This window comes from Octodon degus, unplaced genomic scaffold (genome assembly GCF_000260255.1).
Source record: "Octodon degus isolate 3935 unplaced genomic scaffold, OctDeg1.0 scaffold00050, whole genome shotgun sequence".
NCBI lineage: Eukaryota > Metazoa > Chordata > Mammalia > Rodentia > Octodontidae > Octodon > Octodon degus.
This window is the reverse complement of record NW_004524626.1, coordinates 5,730,349-5,754,055: the sequence shown is the minus strand read 5'-3', so window position 1 is coordinate 5,754,055 and position 23,707 is coordinate 5,730,349. Positions and strand designations below refer to the sequence as shown.

At 52.7% G+C, this 23,707-nt stretch overlaps 2 protein-coding genes across 2 annotated transcripts in view; one reads left to right on the top strand and one right to left on the bottom strand.

Moving 5' to 3' along the window:
• The first annotated feature begins 4,683 nt into the window (after positions 1–4,683).
• Positions 4,684–17,168, top strand: Polrmt (RNA polymerase mitochondrial). Its single transcript, XM_023716903.1, has 21 exons — positions 4,684–4,784; positions 5,127–5,225; positions 9,156–10,183; positions 10,871–11,001; positions 11,133–11,316; positions 12,415–12,564; positions 12,668–12,832; positions 12,903–13,073; positions 13,205–13,429; positions 13,594–14,382; positions 14,594–14,716; positions 14,881–15,003; positions 15,118–15,297; positions 15,532–15,618; positions 15,701–15,814; positions 15,904–15,956; positions 16,051–16,149; positions 16,585–16,657; positions 16,739–16,830; positions 16,905–16,975; positions 17,060–17,168. Exons 1-21 carry the CDS (start codon positions 4,697–4,699, stop codon positions 17,107–17,109), a joined length of 4,095 nt encoding a protein of 1,364 aa, XP_023572671.1. The 5' UTR covers positions 4,684–4,696; the 3' UTR covers positions 17,110–17,168.
• Positions 17,169–17,360: 192 nt separating this feature from the next.
• Hcn2 (hyperpolarization activated cyclic nucleotide gated potassium and sodium channel 2) overlaps positions 17,361–23,707 on the bottom strand; it is a gene marked incomplete at its 5' end in the record, with an annotated part of 22,478 nt that continues 16,131 nt past the window's right edge. The window contains 3 exons of the mRNA XM_004632905.2: positions 17,361–18,515; positions 19,707–19,871; positions 19,955–20,195. Coding sequence (XP_004632962.1) covers positions 17,815–18,515; positions 19,707–19,871; positions 19,955–20,195 — 1,107 coding nt within the window. The remainder of the gene's footprint in view (positions 18,516–19,706; positions 19,872–19,954; positions 20,196–23,707) is intronic.

Below are 23,707 nucleotides of genomic sequence, written 5' to 3'. Positions count from 1 at the left end.
CTTAGCAAAGAGCAAGAAACAGCCACTAGTTACTAAACAACTTAGAACAGTGGTGAGTATACATTTACAACAGAAAGCACAAGATTTACATTTATATTCTAAAACATGAGTTGACCCATTACACTGGGTGTAGGTTTTGGGGCAGGGAGACTAGCTACAGGTATTCAAGCCAAAGGTCTCTATCACCAGCTCTCTGTTGAGCTCCACCACAGAATAGATGAGATTATCCTCGCTGTTCATCTTCTTCAAAACCAAATTAAAAAAAAAAAATCAAATTAATAGCCTTGCAGCAGTCTCCCTTCAAAATCGCCGGGCTCTGGGTGTTCTGACACCTGAAAAAGGGGGCACCTGCGCTACCTGGGAGAAGAATGCTGTTACTTTATAAATGAATCAGGGATCGTGATTGTCAAGGTAAACAGCCTTCGCAATTGGTTGGAGCACAAACGCTCAGAACTAACATGCTGACAATCTTCCTCCTCATCATGGTCCGGTGGGGTGACATTTTCGGCTCATAGGCCCCATTTCTGCTTCCCCTCCTCAGCCCATCCATCACACTGGTAACGTGTTTACTTATAGCACCCTGCCTTTTCAAACTTTTTACAAGGTTCTTTCAATCTCGGATGCTAGCTTTCTTTTTCTTTTTGGCGGAACCGGGGATTGAACTCAGATCCTTGCGTTTGCCAGTCAAGCACTTATCCTACTGAGCCATCTCCCTGGCCCCTCGGATGCTAGCTTTCTAATGAAGAACTTGTAGTCCTGGCTAAAACACCTGGCCCTGCCTTCTACATGGGCATAAACTGTCATCCTGCCAACCCTCCTTGCTACCAAGATGACACCCCCGTTCAACAGGAAGCAGTCTAAGAGACTCGATGCCCCTTTTCATTGTTATGGGTCACTCAGGATAGGAACCAGATCAACCAGGTTGGAATTTGGAAAGCCATTTATTACTGAGCTCAGGGCCCCAGGTCTGCTGTCACGCAGGAGAGGACCAAAGGCCGCAGCCCAGGAAGCAGGAAGGGGTTTTAAAACCTGGAACCACATTGGGTTTGATAAGCAAATTCATTGTCTGACCACATTCAGTTTGGTAAACAAATTCATTGTCTGACACAAAATACTGCTTTTAGAGTGATTGGGACCACGACTCAAACTATATTTCCTGGGGCTTTTTTTTTTTTTTTTTTCAGTTTCTGGTTAATTTGCACCTGAATACCTGCAGGGAGCCTTGCATAGCCCGAAGTTACAAGAAGTTAAAGCCCATTTAGTTTCCTTTAAATCATCTCTGTAAGCTAACTTTGCAGACAGGAATTGGTGAGGGTTACAGGAATTGGTGAGGTAGGAATTTGATCTAGCAAACAGCAAGAAACAGCCACTAGTTACTAAACAACTTAGAACAGTGGTAAGTATCATCCTAATTGTTAGGTGAGTATAATTTATATTTTTAATTTTTTTTTATAACTTTTTTTTTTAATTTTATTTATTTATTTGGGTGGGGGCGGGGCTGGCTGGCATGTGGTGCTGGGGGATTGAACCGTGGTCCCTTTGGGTTGCTAAGCTTGTTCTAAGTAGGTGCTTTAGACCACTGAGCCATCTCACCAGCCCAATTTTTTTTTTTTTTTTCAGAACCGGGGATCGAACTCGGGCCCTTGCGCTTGCCAGGGAAGCGCTTATTCCACTGAGCCCTCTCTCTGGCCCCTAAATTTTTTTTTTTAACATTTTATTTATTCATTTGTGTGTGTGTGTGTGTGTGTGTGTGTGTGTGTGGCCAGCTCAGCCCACCAGGGCCCCCTAAATGTTTTTATTGGTACATGTTAGATATACATAATGATCACATTCGACATAGGGACTTCGTACTGTACCTAATGTCATTTGCTTTTCCCCCATTCTCCTCCCCTCCCTTCAACTCTTCTTCCCTTCCTTATTCACAAAAGCTTTATCAATATTCTTCTATACTTTTCTTGTCCCTTCTTTCCTTTCCTCCTCTCCCCTCTCCTGCTCCCTTTCTCATTTAAACATTTTCATTTTCGTTCCTTTTCCCAATACCTATTTTACACTTTGGTCCTTATTTACACTTTTGGTTTTTCACAGCAGAGAAATAATGCAGTATTTAAACATTTAAATACCGTCGTGTCAGGATTGGGGATATAGCTCTGTGGTCTAAGTGCCTTCCTGGCAAGTGCGAGGACTGAGGTTTGATTCCCGGTACCACATGCTGTGCCACTGAGCAGGCCACTGAAACAGGGCATGATGGTGCACATCTGTAATCCCAGCACTGGGGAGGCTGAGACAGGAGGATCGCTTTGAGTCCAAGCTATATTGTGAGACCCTGTACCAAGTAAATAAAAAATAAATAAATAAACACATATGTCTGATTCATTTCCCTTAAGAGTATAGATTCAAGGGGCTGAGGACTTAGCTCAGTAGCACAGCACCTGCCACCTAGCTAGGTCCTGAGTTTGATTCCCAGTACAAAAACAAAACAAAACAAAAAGGAAAAAGAATATAGGCTCAAGGTGCATCCATTTAGCTGGAAATGTTTCAAGCTTATCCTTCTTTACAGCAGTGTAGCACTCCATTGCATAGAAATATCTTCTTTATTGTTTAATGGGCACTTGAGCTGCTTCCAAGATTTAGCTGTTACACACTGTACCACTGTAAACACAGGTACATGTATATTGCAGTGACATGATGCTTTTCTTTATTTATATTTTTCTTTTGTGTAAGATACCAAGAAGGGGAATAGCTAGCTTGAATGGAACCTCTAGTTCCTTTAGGTTTTTGAGTGAGTGTATGCAGAAAATACTTGGGGAACACCAGCCTGCACACCCATCAACAGTGGAGAAGGGTTTCTTTTCCCCACAGCCCCTCCAGCATCTGTCATTGATTGATTTTTTGATGATAGCGGTTCTTTCTGAGCTGAGATGAAATCTTAGTGTTGTTTTAATTTGCATCTCTTGAATGACCAGTGATGTTGACATTTTAAAAATATATTTATTTACCATTTGTATTACTTCATCTGAAAAATGTCTATTCATCTTAGATGCCCATATTTGGATTGGATCTTTGAATTTGGGAAGTCTGATTTTTTTTTTTACTTTATTATATGGATTTCATAGTAATCCTGTGTCTGAGGAACAGCTGGGAAAATTTTTTCCCACACTGTGGAGTGTCTCTTCACTCCATTGGTGACTTCTTTGGCTATGCAAAAGCTTTTGAATAAGATAAGACCCCAGTGTTGATTCTTTGTGGCATTTCCTGTGTGTTATCATAACGTCTATTTTGTTCATAAAGTTTTGTTTGTAAAGTCTTTGCCTCCACCAATTTCTTCAAGAGTTCTGCCTATTCTATCTTCCAGCAGATTTAGTGTCTTTTTTTTAAATTTTATTTGTGTGTGTGTGTGTGTGCGCGCGCGCGCGTGTGTCCAGCTCAGCCCACGGGGGGGGGGGCGGGGCTGGCTGGCATGTGGTGCTGCTGGATTGAACCACAGTCCCTGTGCTTTGCTAAGCTTGTTCTAAGTAGGTGCTTTAGACCACTGAGCCATCTCACCAGCCCTCGTGTCTCTGTTTTAATATTTATTTATTTAGAGACAAAGTCTTGCTATGTAATGCAGGCTGGCCTTGAGCTCACTTTGTAGCCCAGACTGGTCTCAAACTAGCAAGGATCCTCCTGCCTTAGTCTCCTGAGTGCTGGGATTACAGGTGTGCGCAACCATGTCTGGCCCATTTTAGTTTTAGTTTAGTGCATGGTGAAACACATGGATTAGTTTTAATTGTCATCATTGTGTGGAAAGCCAGTTTTTCCAGCATCACTTATTAAAGAGGCTATCTTTTTTCCAATGAATGTGTTTGGCACTTTTGTCAAAGACAAAGGGGAGGGGGAAAGATAAAGGGCCTGAATATATCTGGAGTTGTTTCTGCATCTACTAGAGAAGCACTTTTTTTTTTTTTTTTTTTTGCGGAATGGGGAATTGAACTCAGGCCCTTGAGCTTGCCTTGGAAGCGCTTATTCCACTGAGCCATCTCTCCGGTCCGATCCTTTGTTTCTGCATTTACTAATCTGTTCCATTGATCTCTGAGTCTGTTTTTGCCAGTTCCACGCTGCTTTTATCACAGTAGCTTTGTAGTATAATTTCAAGTCAGGGATTGTGATGGCCCCTGCCTTGCCTTTGTCCACAGTTGTGTTTGCTATTCTAGGTCTCTTTTGTTTCCAAATGAATTTTAGGATTGTTTTCTGTAATTACATGAGATATCCTGTTGGTATCTTGATTGGGTATACATTAAATCCATAGAATAATTTTGGAAGTATGGCCATTTTCACTACATTGGTTCTTCCTACAGAAGAACAAGCATATCTTTCCATTTTCTGATATCCTCCTCAATCTCTCAGGTGAGTATGCTTTAAAAAAAACCAAAACCCAAATCCAAACCAGATACTGGACCTTCCAACAATGGCCTTAGATGCACCTAAATTGCGAAGGCAACAGGGGGTTCAGCCCTCTCCTGGGTTTGGGGAAGAACCAATCAGAAAGCTTCTCAAGCGAAAACCTTGCTTACTCTTATTCCGCTGCCTCCTGGGAATTGTAGTTCTGGTGACACACTTCCGGGCTATGTGACCCTTCACAGCTACCGTCGGCCGCTGAACCATAACTCTCAGCAGGCGCCGTAAGCGCATGCGCGTTGCAGGCGCCCAGGCGGGCAGCATGGCTGCCTTGCGCTGGGGCCGAGGTGCCGCGGAGCTCAGCAGGGCACTGCGGGCTCCGGGCCACCCCTGCACCACGGCCAAAGAAGGTAACCTAGCTCTGGTTTCACGGTCTGGGGCGACTTTTCAGCCTCTGCTTCTTCTGCTGCAAGGCTGTGACCTTCGACTTTCTCTGGCCAGAATCTCCCAACCTTTACCCTTTGCCCTGCAGAAGCCTGGAGAACCTCAAGGATAGACCTGAGTTTCTCGCCCCGCCTCCTCAGGGGAGTCCACTCCGCAGAGGATGTTGACTTTTGACTCTTGGTCCAAGACCCCAAACCCTTTGACAGCTAACAGTTCCCACTGATTTTAGGGCCCCTTTGCTCTTTGACGTTGCAGTTTGTCCATGAAGGACCCCTAGGCTCCCTTCATCCTCCTTCGTCTCTCCCCAGGGATCCTCGGTGGTCTCTGGGGACCCAGAATGAACTCGTCCGCCAGTCCCTGTGAGCAAGAACGCCTCAAGGACTGGAGCCGTGTGGAACTGCTGGAAGGTGAGTGGCGCTCCATCCTTTGCTGAGGTCGACCCCAGGGTCCCCACAAGAAGGGAACAGGCTACCTAGTATACAGAGACAAGCCTGAGACTCAGGGTGTGGTCCTCAGGGTCAACTGGGATGGTGACATAGGGTGGCACTGACTGAGGAATCCCACGTGTGTCCTCCTGGCTCTTGTCATGTGCCAGGCTGGCTCCAGGCTCTTGATTCTCCCACCTCAGAACTCCACTAGGGCTCCTGCTTCTAGGGAGATAGGTGAGGCTGTAAATTAGCCCCGTAGGCATGTGTAGCTGCACATGTAAAACTGAGTTGAACCTCAAGCGCCCAAATCTGCTTTAAAGGTTGGGTGACCAAATCCATCTGACAAGGTGACCAAGGGCCTGTGGTCAGAGGGAGGCGTGGTGTCTTTGTGCTTCTTCCCTCTTGTCCAGGTTAGTGTCGAGCACCTAGGCTCCCCTTCATGTCCACATTCTGAGTGTAGGAGGCAGTCAGCCGGGGAGGCGAAGGGAGCCTGTAGGGAGAACTTGATAGTGTAAGAAACTATAGAAAAGTCTAACATATGAGAGCAAAGAAAGGTACAGTCCCCTTCCACCCTCAACAGCAGGGTTCCCTGTCTTACCTGCCTACTTGTTTTACAGTAGGCTCAGACTCATCATCTAACCAGAGGGACATCCCAAAAATCATTTATTCTCCAGCTTGTCCTCTCCTGAGCAGAATTCACAGCTCTCCATTCTGTGGGCCACGGACCCACCTCCTGCAGCAGCCAACTCTAGCCTTTCTGTCAGAGAGGAATGGGCCATTCCGGCCCTAAGGCCTTTGCACATACTTCTACCCTGCTTCCTGGTGGCTCTGACGTCTCACCTCCCAGGCCTCCGCTCAGTTGTTACCTCCCCTGGAGAAATCCCTACCACGTCTGTCTCATTTCCTTCTCTGTGCTTTCCATCCACTTTTTTACTGAAAGAAATCATGTGAGATTTGGAATATTGTGAGAACCAAAAATCACTATTATTTGTTCATTTCATTGCAAAACAAGTCTCTCCTGAGCCCTTTCCAGTGCTGCCCTGTGGCACTTGGGCTGGGGTCTAAGTGAGGAGGCGGAGTGTAGAGTGGGTATAGTTGGATCTCGCTACCCCAGCATTGTGTGTTTGCACACCTACATGCCCACTCACATGAGTGTGCCACCTGGAAACCACTCCTTGCACAGAAGGAGCATTTGGCTGGGTCACCACGAGGTGCTGGCCTGTGTTCCCTGTGCTTATATTATAAACAAGGGTCCTTTGTGTGACATGTTTTTTTTTTTTTTTGAGACAAGGTCTCACTAGGTAGTTTAGGCTGGCTTGAACTCACTGGGTAGCCCTGACAAGCCTCGAACTCATTGGTACTCCTCCTGCCTCAGCCTCTTGAGAGCTAGGATTATAGGTGTGTATTGCCACACCCAGGTTATATGACATGTTCAATGCATGTTTTTTTTTTTTTTTTTTTTTTTTTTTTTTTTTGGCGCAACCAGGAGTGCAAGTTTCTTGCATGTTTGTGACTTCATGTGTTGGTCTTTCTGATTTGTTTTGTTTTTTGTTGTTGTTGTTGAGATAGGGTGTGGTTATATAGTTCAGGCTGGCCTTGAACTTACTATGTGGTCCAGGTTGACCTCAAACTTGCTTACACGGGTGCTTCACCACAGCTGGCCTGGTGTTGGTGTTTTGAGAGAGCATCTCACTGTGTAATCCAGGATCGCCTTGAACTCACTGTGTAGTCCAAGCTGGTCTTATAATTGCAGTGATCTTCCTGCCTCGGCCTTCAGAGTGCTGGGATTGTAGAGCTGTGCCACCATGCCCAGCAGTATTGCTGTGTAGAATGGGCCCCATGTGAAGAGGCGCTGACATGTAGTCCTTCAGGAGAGAATGAAGTTGTTAGATCAGCTCCATTCACACATGAGTTCCAGAGCTGTAGCTCATGAGTTCACCATGAGTGAATGAGCGTGTTATATTAAACAAGGGCTTTTAAAAAAATTTAGAAATGTTTTTTGAAACAGGGTCTCATTATGTAGTTCAGCTGGCCTTGAACTCATTATGGAACCCAGGCTGGTTTTTTTTTTTTTTTTTTTTTTTTGGGCAGAACCAGGGATTGAACTCTGGCCCTGGCTTTGAACTCAGAACAATCCTTCTGCCTGAGCCTCTCGAGTGCTGCAATTATGGGAGTATGCATCACATCCCCTTTTAAAAATTTATTGTACTCAATCAATCTGCCCCCCCCCAACCAGGGATTGAACTCAGGTCCTTGCGCTTGCCAGGCAAGCATTTACTCTACTGAACCATCTCCCTGGCCCCCTCGATCTCGATCTCGATCGCTTGCCAGCCCTCCCTTCCTCTTCTTCCCTCCCTCCCTCCTTCCACATTTGGTACAGGATCTCACTGTGCAGCCCAGACTCTTAGTGATCTTCCTGTTTTCAGCCTCCCCAGTGCTGTGATTACAGGCATACACCACTATGCCTGGTCTCTGTGGCCTTCAGCACACCTAAGGGTGGGGCAGGCACGCCATGTATGTGATCTCTCTAACAAAAACCAATCTGGCTATTTAAAAAAAAACAATTTGGAGGGCCAGCCAGAGGCCAGATAGCTCAGTGGATTAAAGCACCTTTGCTTAGGCAGATGCAGGGACTGGTGTTCGATCCCAGCATTCTGTGCTGGAGCCTACCCCCAGGGCACGCTGAGACTGGATTGAGACTGGGCGTGGTAGCTTGTACCTGTAATCCCAGCACTTGGCAGGCTGAAAACAGGAAGATCACTATGAATCTGATCTGTGTAGTGAGACCCTGTAGACCTTGTACTAAATACATAAAAACAAAATTTGGCTATGCAGTTTAGGCTTACTGTCAGTTCACTCTGTAGCCCAGTCTGGCCTCAAACTCAAGGTGATTCTCAGCCTCCCAAGTACTAGGGCTACAGGCATGTGTCATTGTGCCTACCAAGAAGGGATCTTTTATTTATTTGATTCTAGGCATTGAACTCAGGACCTTGTTCTTGCCAGGCAGGTGTTAATGCTACTGTGCTATATCCCCAGCTAGAAGAGGTCTTTTTTTTTTTTTCTTTAAGGGATCTTTATTTTTATTTTTTGGCTGAACTGGGGATTGAACTCAGGCCCTGGTGCTTGCCAAGAAAGCGCTTATTCCACTGAGCCATCTCCCTGGGCCCCTTTAAGGGATCTTTAAAGAGAAACCTAAAACAGAATTGTGTATGGTCACCTGATAAAAACATGACTGGAGCTGGGTGTGGTGATGCACACCTGTAACCCCCACAGCAGGAAGGTGAGGCATGTGGATCACAAGCTCAAGGCCAGCCTAGGCTACTTAGAACTCATCTCAAAAAATTCCAAAATACAGCAGCAACAAAAAGTGACCGGAGATGCAGGAGCCGGGCTTGCCTGTCTCCCAGGAGTAGCAGCTCAGCGCCAGGCAGTGGCATTGTCTGTGGTGGTGTAGAACAGCCCAGCAAAGATGCAAAGCAGCAGTGTGAGGATGAGCCAGGCGGGTCTGCACTCAGTGGGTCACAGTTAAGACTGGAAATACGCAACTCAGGGCCAGCTGAGTGTTCAGGGAGAGGCAGAGAACATGCAAAGGCCCTGAGATAACAGAGTGAAGCAGCAGCGCTGGAGCAGAACAAGTGAGGGGCAGACCAGGATCAAGGTGTAGCGTGGGGCAGGGTCAGGCAGGAGGTGCCAGGGGCTGTGCCTGGGTACCTGGAGAAAGAAGGACCAGTGATGGAGAGACGTGGGAGAGCTGGCTGAGGAGGACTCCAGAGATGACCCAAGAGGGTGGGGACAGGTATAAGCATGACTTCAGGGCCATACTGGGAAGCGAGATGTGGCCACAGTGGCTCTTGTTACTTGGGGCGTCTGCTCTGACACTGAGCAACTCCCCCCCCATGCTTTTTTCAGTGTTGGAGGCCCGAGTGCGGCAGCTACAGGCTGAGAGTGTGTCTGAAGTGACAGTGAAAAGGGTGGAGGTGGCTCGAGTCCCAGCTGACGGTGGCAGAGCTGGTGGCATCCTACCACCTACAAAGGCCCAGCCAAAGGTCAGTGGGGGCTGGGCAAGGAAGCTGGACCAAGATCAGCAGGTGCTGCAGAGGCGGCAGAAGTTACTGCAGGAGAAACTGCAGGTGCATGGTCAGTTCCCAGCCCCCAAGTACAAGCCCAAGTTTAAGTTCAAGGCTAAGGCCAAGGGCAAAGCCAAGCCCATGGCCACAGACAAGCCCTCCACCAAACCTGTGGCCACTTCCACAGCTACCACCAAGCCTATGGCCATAGTCAAGCCCATGGCCACAGACAAGCCCTCCACCAAACCTGTGGCCACTGCCACAGCTACATCTATAACTTTGGCTGCGCCTATGGTGACCAGGTCAACAGCTGTACCCAGCAGCAACCCCAAGCCCAAAGCCATACCTATGACTGCACCCAAGACTGTGGCCACGTCCACAGCCACACCCAAGGCCCAGGCCAAGTCCACAACCATGTCCACAGCTGAACCCACAGTCACATCCATGGCTGTACCTAAGGCCAAGCCTGAGGCCATGTCCACAGCCACACCCAAGGCCAAGCATGTAGCCTTGGCCCAGCCATCACTTGCTGAGCGTCAGCTGGTGAGCAAGCAGCAGGCCAGCAAGAAATACAGGCGGAAGGGAGCTGCGACGGAGACTGAGCAGGACACCTGGGAGGAGTGGGTGCCCTCACAGCCATGGGCGACCTCTCAGAAGCTGAGTGGCTGTGACACACGGGCTCCGCTGAAACTGAACCTGGAGCAGCAGGCACAGCAACAGAGGCTCCAGGTTTTCCTCGAGTGCTGTCTGGCCAGTGGGCATGTGGCCCTGGCCCACCACATGCTGGTCAGCCACCTTGCCCGGCCGCACAAGCAGTGCTTGCTCACCCAGGCCATGTACAACACCGTCATGCTCGGCTGGGCTCGCAAGGTAAGGGCCTTGTGGGAGGACACCTGCCCTGTCCCTTATGTGCCAGCCCTTGCCTTGTGTCCCCAAAGTTCAAGTTTTGGAATTGGTCATTTGTTTTGAGACAAGATCTTATTAAGTCAGAAAGTTGTCCTGGTTGAGCTTGAGCTTGGGCTTTTCTGCCTCTGCCTCCCACATAGGTAGGATGACAGGTGAGCCCCATCACAAATCCTTTGTTCATTATATTGATAATTACTTTAGGCTTTTCAAGTATGTCACATGAAGTTTTGAAAGTGATCAAAAAGGGAAGGACATTCTGTCCCCATGGCATTTTTTCTGGCTTGACCTATCCAAGCCTTTATTTGTTTGCTTGGTTTGTTTGTCTGTCTGTTTTGTCTTTTTGAGACAGTCTCACTGTATATTCAGGCTGGCCCTGAGCTCTCTTTGTAAACCAGGCTGGTTTTGAATTCACAAGGATCCTCCTGTCTCAGCCTCCTTGAAATTATAGTTGTGCACCACCACACCTGGCTCAGAAAATAATTTAATAAGTCCTTGCTGCGCTGAGAGATGTATACCTCTTGGCGATGTTAGGTGGGCCCATCTGTCCACTTAACTGCCTCAGTCCCCCACCCTAAATCAGTGGTTGGAAGTAGCACAAGTGAGGAGACTCGTACTGTCCCTGGGACCCTTACCCTGGCATGGTGTCCCCAGGGTGCCTACAAAGAACTCGTGTCTGTGCTGACGATGATGAAGCACAGCAGCTTTACCCCGGACCTGCTGTCCTACGCCTCCATCCTGCAGTGCATGGGGCGGGTGGACCAGGATGTCGCCGTTATCCAAAGGTAAGTGGATGGTGCTGTCCCAGAGCACAGCAGGCTCACGTAGACCTGCAGAGTGAGCCAGAAGTGTACACAAGGTCCCCTGGGGTGGGCTTCAGCGTGCCCATCCACTGTGTGCCTCTCTGTGCCCGAAGGTGTCTGGAGCAGATGGCCCAGGATGGCCTGCAGCTGGAGCAGCTGTTCTTGGAGGAGACCCTCTCTAATGAGGAGAGGGCCATGCTGCTGCGGGCTGTGCTCAAGGCTGAGCCCAACTTCCGCCCGCCACAGCCTTCACCGCAAGTTAACACTTCAGTGCTGCTCAGCGAAGTCTATGCCAAGGTGAGCTGGGCAGAGCCTGTGCCCAGGCAGAGTGGCAGCCCCAGTGCAGCACACAGGTCACCCTACTCTTTGGAACACACTGGCTGCTGCCAACTCTGGATTCCTCCCTCCCTGTTTCATGCACATTCAAGGAGCCAGAGCCAGTTTCAGCCTTAGGGTGGCACGGGGTGGGTATGGGCAGGGTGTGACCCTCACCACTAGGGGTCACCAGGTAGGTGGCTCTAGGATTTATCTGTTCCTGAGGTAGCTTTCCCCGGCCTTCCAGGCCACCCTTTTTAGAGTATTATTTCTCAGAGGGTTTGGATGTGGTCATCCAGCCCTGTAGCTGCCACTACTGCCTAAATCCAAAATGTTTATTTGCAGCAAAAGAAGCCCCTTCCCTGTGAGAGTTACCCATCCCTTCCCCAGTCACAGCACCCATAAGGCTACTTCCTGTCTGGATTCGCCTGCCCTGAGGGTTTCCTGTCCATGAAGCCCACACTCTGTGTCCTCTGTGTTTGGCATCTGTCGCTGTGCAGTGTTCCTAAGGTCTGTCTTTGCTGTGGCAAGTGTCACAGCTGTCTTCTTGTCCTGGCTGAGTAATATTCCAATCTGGATGGTCCTGGGCCAATTTTACCTTCTGGCTGCTGTGGGCAGATGTAGTTGAAGCTGGCATTGAACTCACTGTGTAACCAATGTGGCCCTAAACTGTCAGTGATCCTCTTGTCTCAGCCTCCCCAGTGCTGACAATAGGCATGCACCACCACACTTGGCTTTTTGTCCCACCCCTGTTTTTTGAGACAGAGTCTTGATATATAGTCCAGAGTCCTGCCGTGAGTCCTGCCTCAGCGTCCCAAGGGCAGAGATCACAGGTGTGTGCCACTACACTCAGCTCTTACTCCAATTTTTAGCTTAGCTTGTCTGCTTTGGGAAAGTTACACATCCATACCATGTCAGGTGTGCAAAGAAAATATCCAGCATCCAGGGACCCAGAACTGCAGCCTCTGGTTCTGACCCCTTGGGCAACAGACCAGAGTCACTGGCAGGAGGCAAGGCCATGGCCATACAAGAAGGGCAAGCTGGGTGTCTCCCTGGGCTCACCTCTTGCTGTACCCACAGGAAGGCCCCGTGTCCTACCCAAGGCTGCACCTCCCCCTAGAGACCCTACAGGCCATGTTCCAGCAGCAGCTAAATGTGGAGCTGGCCAGCAAGGTCCAAGTCGAGTCTGTGGAGAAGGTCTTGTCACCCACCCAGGAGACCCTTGCGACGGTAAGCGTGGGTTCTGTGCCACAGGTCCCATAAGCCCAACATGGAACACTGTTCCCACTGGCCTGTGTGTTTATGTGACCAGCCTCATCCCTGACCCCTGCAGCGGAAGACCCTGGAGACCCTGCGCAGGACATGGGAGGCCAAGCTGCGCAACAAGCTGCAGGCAACCAAGGCCCACCTGGCCGAGGCAACACACCAGGGCCGGCTCACACTGTACCCTTTCCTGTGTGTGCTCCCCGAGGACGAGCTGGTGCAGATGCTCATACAGGTGACACCCTATTCCTGGGGGTGGGGGCAGGGCTGGGGGGCAGCTACTAATGCCTCTGCTGTGCCCCCAGCTTCTGTTCTCGCTGCCTGCCCAGGGCGAACCATTCGTGCATGTGGTACACCGGCTGGCCGTACAGACCTTCCAGCGGCACACTGTGCAGCAGAGGCAGCGCCGAGGCCAGCTGCAAGTGCTGGAGCAGCGGTACACGCAGTACCTGCAGCTGCTTGCCTCTGACAGCCAGGTGCCTCTCTCCCCTTCTCCCTTCTTTCTCCCTGACTTTCCAGAGCAGGCACAGAAGCCCAGGCCTGTTTCCCCAGGTGTGAACTGGGTGCGGCTGGGTGCTTAGGTCAGAGGTCTGACTTGTCCCCACAGATGACTGACCCCCGCCTGCCCCGGCAGCACTGGGAAGCACTGGGGCCGCCTGAGCCGCTGCCACCACAGCTCTGGCCCCTGACAGAGCTCCTACCATTGGGCAAGCTGCTTGTGGAGATCCTGGTGCAGTCAGTGCAGCTGCCATCCAGCCTGGCGCCCCCCCAGAGCACCTCCCAGCCGGTCCCAGTGCTGTACCATGTGTACACCTTCCGTGGCGTCCGCCAGGTGCGTGGGCCAGGTGCTCCCAGCCATGAGGTTGCAGGGCATTACCCAGGGGTCCCTTTGCGCCTGCAGGCGCTGCTTCTCCATCGTCACCTCGCTCTCAGCTGGTGTGTGGCAGTCGGCAGTCTGAGCCAGGGTCTTATTGCCTACCTGTCTGGCTCCCCTAGATCGGCCTCCTGAGGCCACACCCAGCCTTCATCAAGCTGCTGGAGAATGCTGCGGAGCCTGTGCTGATCTTTGAGGCGACTGACATGCCCATGCTGTGCCCTCCGCTGCCCTGGACTTCGTCACAGGCTGGAGGCTTCCTGCTGAGCGCCACCAAGCTGATACGCTCTGTCGAGGGCTCAGTGCAGCACCTGCACCTGCTGGAGAACTGCCCACCTGCTGAGCTGCATGGCGCCCTAGATGCCCTCACACAACTGGGCAACTGCGCCTGGCGCGTCAATGGGCGCATCCTGGACCTGGTGCTGGAGGTCTTCCACAACAAGGGCTGCACTCGCCTGGGTGTCCCCCCACCCACCTCTGAGGCACCACGCCCACCGGTGGACCACCTACCACCCAATGCCCCACCAGAGCGCAAGGCCCAGCTGCGGCAGGAGGTGGCCCGCTGCCTGAAGATTGCACGTGAGATGCATGGGCTGCGGCAGGAGGCCCTGTACCGCTTGTCGCTGGCCCAGCACCTGAGGGACCGAGTGTTCTGGCTTCCACACAACATGGACTTCCGTGGCCGCACTTATCCCTGCCCACCGCACTTCAACCACCTGGGGAGCGACCTGGCGAGGTCTCTGCTGGAGTTTGCCCAGGGCCGCCCTCTTGGTCCCCATGGCCTCAACTGGCTCAAGATCCACCTGGTTAACCTCACTGGGCTCAAGAAGCGTGAGCCACTGCGCGCCCGCTTGGCCTTTGCTGACACTGTGATGGATGACATCCTGGACTCGGCTGACTGTCCCATGACGGTGCGCTGAACTCCCACTCCTGACTGTCTCCTGTCTCCTCTGACCCTTATAGCCCCTGTCCACTCTGGCTCTGGCTACCTCTCTACTTTTCCTGTCCTGCTTCACAACCAGGGGCACATGTCCAGTCCTTTCCCTTCTTTGAGTCCCTTTTCTCTGCTTGTGTCCTGAGCTGAGCCTACAGTCTGGTCTTGGCCTCCCGCATCCCCTGCAGGGCCGGAAGTGGTGGATGGAAGCTGAGGAGCCCTGGCAGACACTGGCCTGCTGCATGGAGGTGGCCCAGGCTGTGCGGTCCCCAGACCCCACTGCCTATGTTTCCCATTTGCCTGTTCATCAGGTGGGTGCTAGGTAGCTCCACTGTGGGCTCCCCAGTTGTATACTGGGTTGGAAGTCTAGCTTTGGGGGTGTCCATGCTTGCATGTGTTCTCTAGTTCCCTGCATGGTGGGGGACAGACACAGATGATGGGGGAAGTTGTTTGGGTCACAGCTATCCCCACACAGGATGGCTCCTGCAATGGCCTGCAGCATTATGCCGCCTTGGGTCGTGACAGTGTGGGTGCTGCTTCTGTCAACTTGATGCCTTCGGATGAGCCGCAGGATGTGTACAGTGGGGTGGCTGCACAGGTGGGTGGCCCCACAGCCTTACAACATAGAGCTCGACCCCGGGCAGGGGTGAGACAGGAGGCCAGGACTTTGCTCCTTCACAGCACTGACTGCCTGCTGCCACTGCCACCACAGGTGGAGGTATTCCGCGCTCAGGACGCGCAGCAAGGCGTAAAGGTGGCTCAGGTGCTAGAGGGCTTCATCAGCCGCAAGGTGGTGAAGCAGACAGTCATGACCGTGGTCTACGGTGTTACCGTCTACGGTGGGCGCCTGCAGATTGAGAAGCGCCTCCGTGAGCTCAGAGACTTCCCACAGGTATGAGACCCCAGCCCCACCTGATCTGTCCTGTTGCTGTCCCAGGCCCTGTTCCTTCACTGAAAGTGGCCACAGTGGCCCCACTCTGGGGTTGGCAGGTCCTGTGGCTTCCCTCTCTAGGAATGACAGGGTCCTGGAGGCCCCTGCTTTGGGCCTGGCTGAGGAAGGGGTCCTCCATCCACTGCTCCAGGCTGGGTGTGGGAAACACAGGTACAGACCCCACCTTGTCCTCAGGTCTTTGTGTGGGAGGCCTCCCATTACCTTGTGCACCTGGTCTTCAAGAGCCTCCAGGAGATGTTCTCAGGGACCCGGACCATCCAGGTATGTCAGCATGTCCCATCTGTTTTGCCCAGCTCAGGCCTACCCCATGAGGGTGAACTGAGCTGGTGCCTGTGTCCCGCAGCGCTGGCTGACCCAGAGTGCCCGGTTAATTGCCCAGACTGGCTCGGCCGTGGAGTGGGTGACACCCTTGGGCATCCCCATTGTTCAGCCCTATCATCAGGAGTCCAAGCTGGTGGTACGTGAGCTCCTGTGTACTCTCTGGCTGCTGTCCCTGATCTGGGCCTGGTACAGAGCTCATAATCCCACTGCCCACCCCAACTGCAGATCAGAGGCGGCCTCCAGAGCATCACCTGGAACAGCTCCGTGGATACCAGCCAGTGAGCGAGGGCCTGGGCCTGGGTGACCTCCAGGGAGGGAGCTCCGGCCCAGCTCCGCTCCGCTCAGCCCAGCCCCGGCTGGCCTCTTCCCCAGGAAGCCCAACTTGTTGAAGCAGAAGAACGGTTTCCCGCCCAACTTCATCCACTCATTGGACTCCTGCCACATGATGCTCACAGCCCTGCACTGCTACAGGTGGGCCCTGCTGTCCTTGTGCCACCGTGGCACGCCAGGCCCTTGCTGTCCACAGGCCAAGGCCAGCAGATGGACACTGTTCACAGGGTCAGGGCAGGGTGGGCTCTGTGCTTGCTTATCTGTTGGGGAGTGTCTATGTGCAAAGGCCCATAGGCAGTGAGGCATCTGTCCTGGGGAGGGCGAGGTCCCCAGGGAACATGGAAGAGGGAAGTCGTCCTGGGTCTCAGGAGCTGGAGCGGTGTGAACAGCTGTGGCCTGGGATGGAGCTGTGGGTGGTGGAGAACGTGCTCCTATGTGGCAGACCAGGCTGTGAGCTGACCCTTTTCCTCCAAGTAGATTGTAGGGACTGGTGAGCTAAGGGTGTGAGCCAGAGGTGCATGGGGAGGGGCCAGGGCTGGCACCCCACCCCCTTCACGGGCACCCCTCATGCTGCAGAAAGGGCTTGACCTTCGTCTCTGTCCACGACTGCTTCTGGACACATGCATGTGACATCCCCGTCATGAATCAGGTGCGTTGGTCTCCAGCCTATGTGTCCCCTGGCTGCTGCTCAGGTCCCTGTCTCACTGAGGCGCCTGGCATGCCTTCACAGGTATGCCGTGAGCAGTTCGTGAGGCTGCACAGCCAGCCCATCCTGGAGGACCTGTCTGCCTTCCTGATAAGGCGCTTCTGCCCCACAGACAGGTGAGCGCTACCCCTACCCTAACCCTGCCCCTATTCGACCCTTGGGCCTGGCCTTATACCGTGCCCTCCTCCAGCACTGAGCCCGGGGCAGGCCACACGCACACCACCAAGCTGCTAGAGACGCTGCGATCTGTGCCGCAGAAAGGTATGGTACAGAAAGGCCCGCGTGGGTGGTGCGGCCTCCTCCCACACGTGCCTGCCTGTTCATGCACAGCCTGGCTCTCCACAGGAGACTTCGACCTGGAGCAGGTGAAGGGCTCCACCTACTTCTTCAGCTGACGCAGGCCCTGCCCGCTATCTCAGGGCGCCCCATGAAGAGTGTAAATAAAGTCTGTCGCCACCCACGGAGCTGCTTTGTGCAGGGGACTGTGTGCGCCCTTGCTGAGCAATGAGACGCGGCGCGCCGGGCGCCAGTGCTGTCGTTTATTGCGCGGAATGGGGGCGAGGGTTAATGGGGCGCGGGGGCCGCTGTGTGCGCTGCTGCCTCGGCTGTCAGTACATTCATCGCGACGGCGGGGACCCGGCCTGAGTGGCCGGGATGCCCACCCCTGGTGCCGGTGCTGGAGGAGGGGGATAGGGAGCGGTCACGGCAGGACGCACAGGACGGGGACGGGCCGGTTATTGCGTGAGCGCGGAAGGGACAGTGGGAAGCCGGCGGGCACCTACCAGGGCAGTCGTGCGGCCTCCGCAGCCATCTCCTCACAGCCAGGGGTCGGCCCTGTCCCCGCCTCCGGCAGGGGGGTGGGAAACTGAGGCACCGAGGTGAAGGGAGCCCCTCGCTTGGCGGCGCGGCTGCCCCCAGGGCGGGGCAATGTAGATGGGCGTGGACAATGGGGGGACAGCCGGGCGTGAGGACTGCCCGCCGCCCGTCCGATGCAACTACCTACGTCCCTCTATGGCTTCTGCGCGGCGGGCGGGGAGGGCATGGCTTTGGTCTGGATGAGGCCCCGCCCGGCCGGTGGCCCGCGGGGCAGCGCGCGAGGGTCACAAGTTGGACGAGAGGCGCGAGCGCGCGGAGTCCAGCGGGTCGAGGCCACCGGTGGCGCTGGGTGATGCAGAGTCCCTGCGGTCCGGGCTGGGGGCAGCAGCACGCGTAGCGGGCGCAGGCCCCAGGCGCGGCGTGGAGCTGCTGGCCGGGCGCGCCGAGCTCGCGGGCCCTGGGCCGGGTGCACCGTGGGGCAGCGAGGGCTGTGAGGCCGACAGCGGGCGTGACGCACGACTCAGACGGCGCGCAGGCAAGGTGGGCCCCGTGTGGGGGCCCGCAGGTGAGCTGGGTGCGCCGCCATAGGGCGAGGTCCGCGGCGCCCGGGGGCTGGCAGGTGCACCCGGGGGGCTGACCGCAGGTGCAGGCCCTGGTGAGGAAGCTGTGGCAGCAGCAGGTGCTGGCCCCGGGGGCGCACGGCGCACAAGGCGCGGGGAACCCAGTGCCAGCGGCCCGACAAGTGGGCGAGCCACCTGTGGACAGAAGCTCATAGCCACTGCCTGCTGCAGCGTGGCAATGGCAGAGGTGACCTGTGGTGGCGGTGGTGGTGGGAAGAGCCCCACACGCTGGCCCAGCTCAGCCTGCTGTACCATCTCGCGGTCATACTTGACAATCTCCTGGATGATTGCGTTCTCCTGGTTGTTGAACACGCCTGAGCTCAGGTCATGCTGCACCTTGTGCAGCAGGATGGAGTTCTTCTTGCCTAGGAGCAGGATGAGCCGGGTGAGTGCGGCACCTGCTACACGGAACACTGGCTGTGTATAACAATCGCACACTGGGCGACTGCTGTATGTAGATACAGTACATGCAGATTTTCTGCTGTGTCGAACAAGCAGCTACTGAGATCCTGCTCTATGCATCTTGCATTTGTGTGGTAGTTACAATGTATAGGAAGCAGCTGTAGAGCCCCTGCTGTATGCAGCAAGCTTACCTGCAGTGCCTGCCCGTGTAGAGAAGTATGTAAGTGCCCAGTGTGTACAAGCTGAAGATCTGTGGTGTGGAGCAGGCAGATGTTGAGCGCCTGCTGCAATGCAACAAGTGTGTGTGGAGCAGATCTCAGTGCCTGCTTTCTCCAGGCAGAGCCTTGCTATGTGTAGCAAGCACAAGAAATGCCTGCATATTGAAAGCAAGTCCTCAGGCCTACTTAGTACAGCAAACATGGAATGTGTTTTGCATGCAGCAAGTACATGGAGACCCAGCTGTGTATACACACCTGCTGCATGTGATTGTGTGCTGCATGCCTACTGTGTGCAGCACTGTCCAGGGCCAGGTGCCCACTGCTCACATGCATGCTGAGCACCTCCCACGGACAGCAGACAAGCATGTGTGGTGTATTTGCTGCATCTCAGAAGGCCCTCTGAAGCCTCCACACCCTGCCCCATCCTTCCCAGCCATAATTGCTTCTTGGTGGGAGCTCTACTCTCCCTGTCCCTAAGGCCACATGCACCTACCACGTTGACCACTGTCTTCCTCCCAAGGTGTTGGACCCCAGAATGGGAATCCAAACAGCTTCTCCATGCCCCACCTAGAACCTTGCTTCCTAGGACTTCTGCTTTACTGTTTGAACTTCCCCTATGGCTCACTCATATTTTTGAGAACTTCCCCTATGGCTCACTCATGTTTTGAGACAAGGTCTGTCTTTGCCGTCCAGGTTGGCCTTGAATTCACTCCTCCCTCAGTCTCCCAAGTACTGGGATTACAGGTGTGCACCACCATACTTGGCCACCTAAGGGCATGCCTGTCTGGTATGACGTGACCTCCGGGCACACCCTGTCCCCTTGCCCTCAGCAAACATTTGTCAAGTGAGCAGGAACTGCACATAGCCTGAGGCACCCCAGCTCCTCTTCCATGCAAAAGGGAGGAGTCCCCAGCTAGTCAGTATGCCCTGGCTCACCGATGCGGTCCAGGCGGTCGATGGCCACCGTCTCAAAGGCACGCCGCATCATGGGGTACTCCTCCAGCACCTCATTGAAGTTGTCTACGCTGAGCGAGTAGAGGCGGCAGTAGGTGTCAGCACGCACACTGGCTGTGCGCCTGCCCCGAGTGAGCAGGCAGATCTCTGCAGACAAGTGAAAGTGGCTCAGATGTGCCCCAGTCCTGCCCGGCCTACCCCCTGCAGCCCACAGTGGCTCCAGTCCTCACCCCCAAAGTAGGAGCCATCAGACAGCTTCATCTCCTTGTTGCCTTTAGTGAGCACACTGACCACGCCGTGCTGGATGAAGTACATTTTCTTGCCGATGGTGCCCTCGCGGATGATATAGTCACCCGGCTGAAAGACCTCAAACTTGAGCTTGGTCAGCATGGCCGTAACGAAGTTGGGGTCGGCGTTGGCGAAGAGTGGCATGGAGGCCACCAGCTTGCGGCAGTTGAAGTTGACAATCTCCTATGGGGCAGAGTGGGCAGGAGGAGGCTCTGTGTCACCCTGCCTTAGTGGGGATGGGTGGGTGTCTCAGACCTCAGGCCGGTACTGTGGCCTAGCAGCCAGCATCTTGCTCTACAGACAAGGCCAGTGATTCTGCCAGCAAGGCTAGGCACAGGATAGCAGTGTGGGGGCCCTACCCTGGCACCATGTAGGAGGACTAGTCAGAGAAACCGGATGAGAAAAGCTGGTTAGGGAGAACTGAGAAGGAAGGTGAGTGTGGGCAGATGACACAACCTAGAAAATCTGAACAAATCCAGGAAGTGGCCAGATGTGATGGCACCCCCGGAGTACACAGTGAATTCCAGGCCAGCCTCAACTACACAGCAGTATCTCAAGAACTGGATGGAAGAAAGAACAAAGGACCTTGTAGCACAAGTCGGGGTGATAGCTGCCCAAGCAAGGTAACCCCTAGGGGTTGACAGACACTGGTCTGTCTTTGATGTGGTTGACATTACCAGGGAATTTACCATAGGTCCAGCTGTGCTCCAGTAATGTGGGCCTTTTCTGTAAGACATGTTTCAACAGAAAGAAAATCTGACATTACCAAGAAAATAAAATCAGGGCCAGTGAGATAGCTCAGTGGTCTAAAGTTCCTGCTCAGGCAAGCTTAGGTAAGTGCAGGGGCTGCATGATTTGAATCCTGGCACCATATGCCTGCCAGCCCTGCCCCCAGGGTAGGCTGAGCTGGCCACACACACACACACACACACACACACCACCACCACCACCACCACCAACAACAACAACAACAACAACAACAAAGAAAACCAAACAGATTTTAAGAAAATAAAAGCACTCTGGAGAAAGCTCATGAATGGGCAGAGGTGTTCACATGACATAGCCCGGAGAGATGGCCTGGCACAGCTTTAACCAGAGGGACCAGAGCTGCAAGGTTAACACTCTGGGAACCTGAGGCAGGGGCATCCGGAGTCAAGCCCAGCTTAGGTAACTTAGCAACTTAAGGAGATGCTGTTTCAAAGCAAAAAACTTTAAAAGGGCTGGGGATGTAGCTCAGTGTGAAAGCCCTGGGTTCCATCCCCAGTACTGAGAGGAAAAAAAAAAAGGACAAGGTTTGTTTATTTTTAAAACTGAAGCTAGTCAAGGTCATTTAGAAGAACAAGTTAGCAAAACCCAGCAGGAATCAGATGAGAAATGAGCGCAGGGAGGCGGGACCTGTGAGTCACTACTGGGCTGGCGCAGCGGGGGTCAGAAGCAGGGCTGGCGTCTGACTCAGTGGTGAGCGTCTGCCTCGCACGCATGCAGCTCTGGGGCCCACTGCTGGCACCAAGAAGATCCAAGCTGGGTGAGATGGTGCACACCTGTCATCTTAGCACTCTGGGGGGCGGGGCAGGGGGGGCTTAGGCAAGATCTGAAGTTTGATGCCAGCCTGGGCAATTTAAGAGATTTAGCAGATCCTGTCTCACAAAATAAAAAAGGGAATGGGGATGGAGCTCAGTACAAAGGCCCTGGGCTCAATTCCCCAGGACTGAAAACAAAAAATTCCAGAAACGGATCCCCATAGACTGGATTTTAGCAAAAGGTAAAAGGTACTCATGTACATGAGTCACCTGCAGTCGCATGGACCTGAACCCTGTCTTACACTATGAACCAGGAAAATCCAAAGGGGCCGAGGACCTAAGGGTCTGTACAGAAAGTACTACAAGAAAAGTGAATTTCTTTATGAGCTGGGTGGCTACAACAGGCACATATTGCACTCCTGCGGAATATAGCAAACAGGGACCAGAACCTACTGTGCACAGCCAGTTTATGTTGTGCCTGCCACATCCAAAAAGAAGGCATTAAGCATCTTCTTCCTCTAGCAAGCAGATAAATGATGGCTCCTGCATGAATTGTTTATCCAGCACCTACTGTGTGTAGCACTTGTTGGACACAGTGTGAAAAAATCTGAGCCTAGGGGGCCTGTCCCTTAGCTCAGTTCTTGAAGTGGCTGCTTTAACAAAGCAGTCAGGTTCAGGTTGCTGTGGTTTGATCCCCACAACTCAAGCCAGCCAAACCTGCCCTGAAGGCATTCGGAGCAAAACAAAAACAAACAAACAAAAAACTCTGAGCCTAATCAGGGCCAGTGAGATAGCTCAGTGGACTAAGAGTCTGTTTAAGCAAATGCAGGGATCAGGGTTTGATCCCTGACACCACATGCCGCACTGTCCCCATCCCTGGGTGTGCTGAGCTGGCCACCAAGACCAGTCTCCCAGCGCTGGGGAGACTTAAACAGTAGGATCACTACGAGTCCCAGCTGCGTAGAGAGATCCTGTACCAAATACATTAAAAAAAAAAAAAATCTGAGCCTAAGTTGGGCACATATTTGTTACCCCAGCAATTCGGGGTAGGGGTTCAGGCAGGAGGATCACAAGTTGGAGAGGAGGGCGGCCTGGGAACCTTAGCAAGACACTTATACAAATAAAATAAAAAGGGCTTCTGATGTAGCTGGGTGTTCAATCCTTAATACAAAAGAAAAAAAAAAAACTATAAGGGAAGTTCAAAGACAAGTGGCCATCAAAATAGAATCTGTGTCACAAAGGGCCAATGTCCTCCATATACAAAGAATTTCTAAATACAGAAAAAGTCAGAGCCAGATGTGACGGCTCACACCTGTCATCCCAGCACTCTGGGAGGCCGAGGCATGAAGATCACAAGTTCAACCCCAGCCTTTGCAACTTAGCAATTTTGTGAGGCTCTGGTGGAAAGTAAAATAATAAAAAGGGATAGAGATATAGTTAATTGCAAGCACCCCAGTACCAAAGAAAAGACTAAAAGCTTTGTAGAAGGGCCAGGGAGATGGCTCAATAGAATAAGCGCTTGCCTGACAAGCACAAGGACCTGAGTTCAATCTCCGGTTCTATCAAAAAAAAAAAAAAAAAAAAAAAAAAAAAAAAAAAAAAAAAAAAAAAAAAAAAAAGCTTTGTAGAGAGAAAGTTTGCAGAAAGAAAAATGCAAATGAGGTGAAGCCTGATCACACAAGCCACTCAGACTGGCCCAAGGGATCCACTCTGGGCAAGTGACACACTCCTTAGGACCCAGGTGTTCCTGCTGGGGCAGGCAGACAGAGTCGGGATGAAACACAGGGCTTTCATATTGAACTACATTCTCAGCCTTTACAACTTTGTATTTTCAGACAGAGTCCTGCAAATTCACCAGTTATCCATGACAGTCTGGAACTGACGACCCTGCTGCTTCAGCCTCCCAGCGGGATCTCAAGCATGTGCCATTGTGCCCCACTAAAAGCAGTGAATTTGGGGTGGGAAGATAGCTCAGTGTTCTAAGTGCCTGCCTGGCAAGTATAAGGACCTGGTTTCGATCCCCAGTACCACATGCCATGTTGGCCACCAAAACTGGGCATGGTGGCACATGCCTGTAATCCCAGTGCTGGGGAGGCTGCGACAGGAGGATCACTACAAGTTTGAGCTGCATAGTGACACTCTGAACCAAATAAATAAAAGATTAAATATATATAT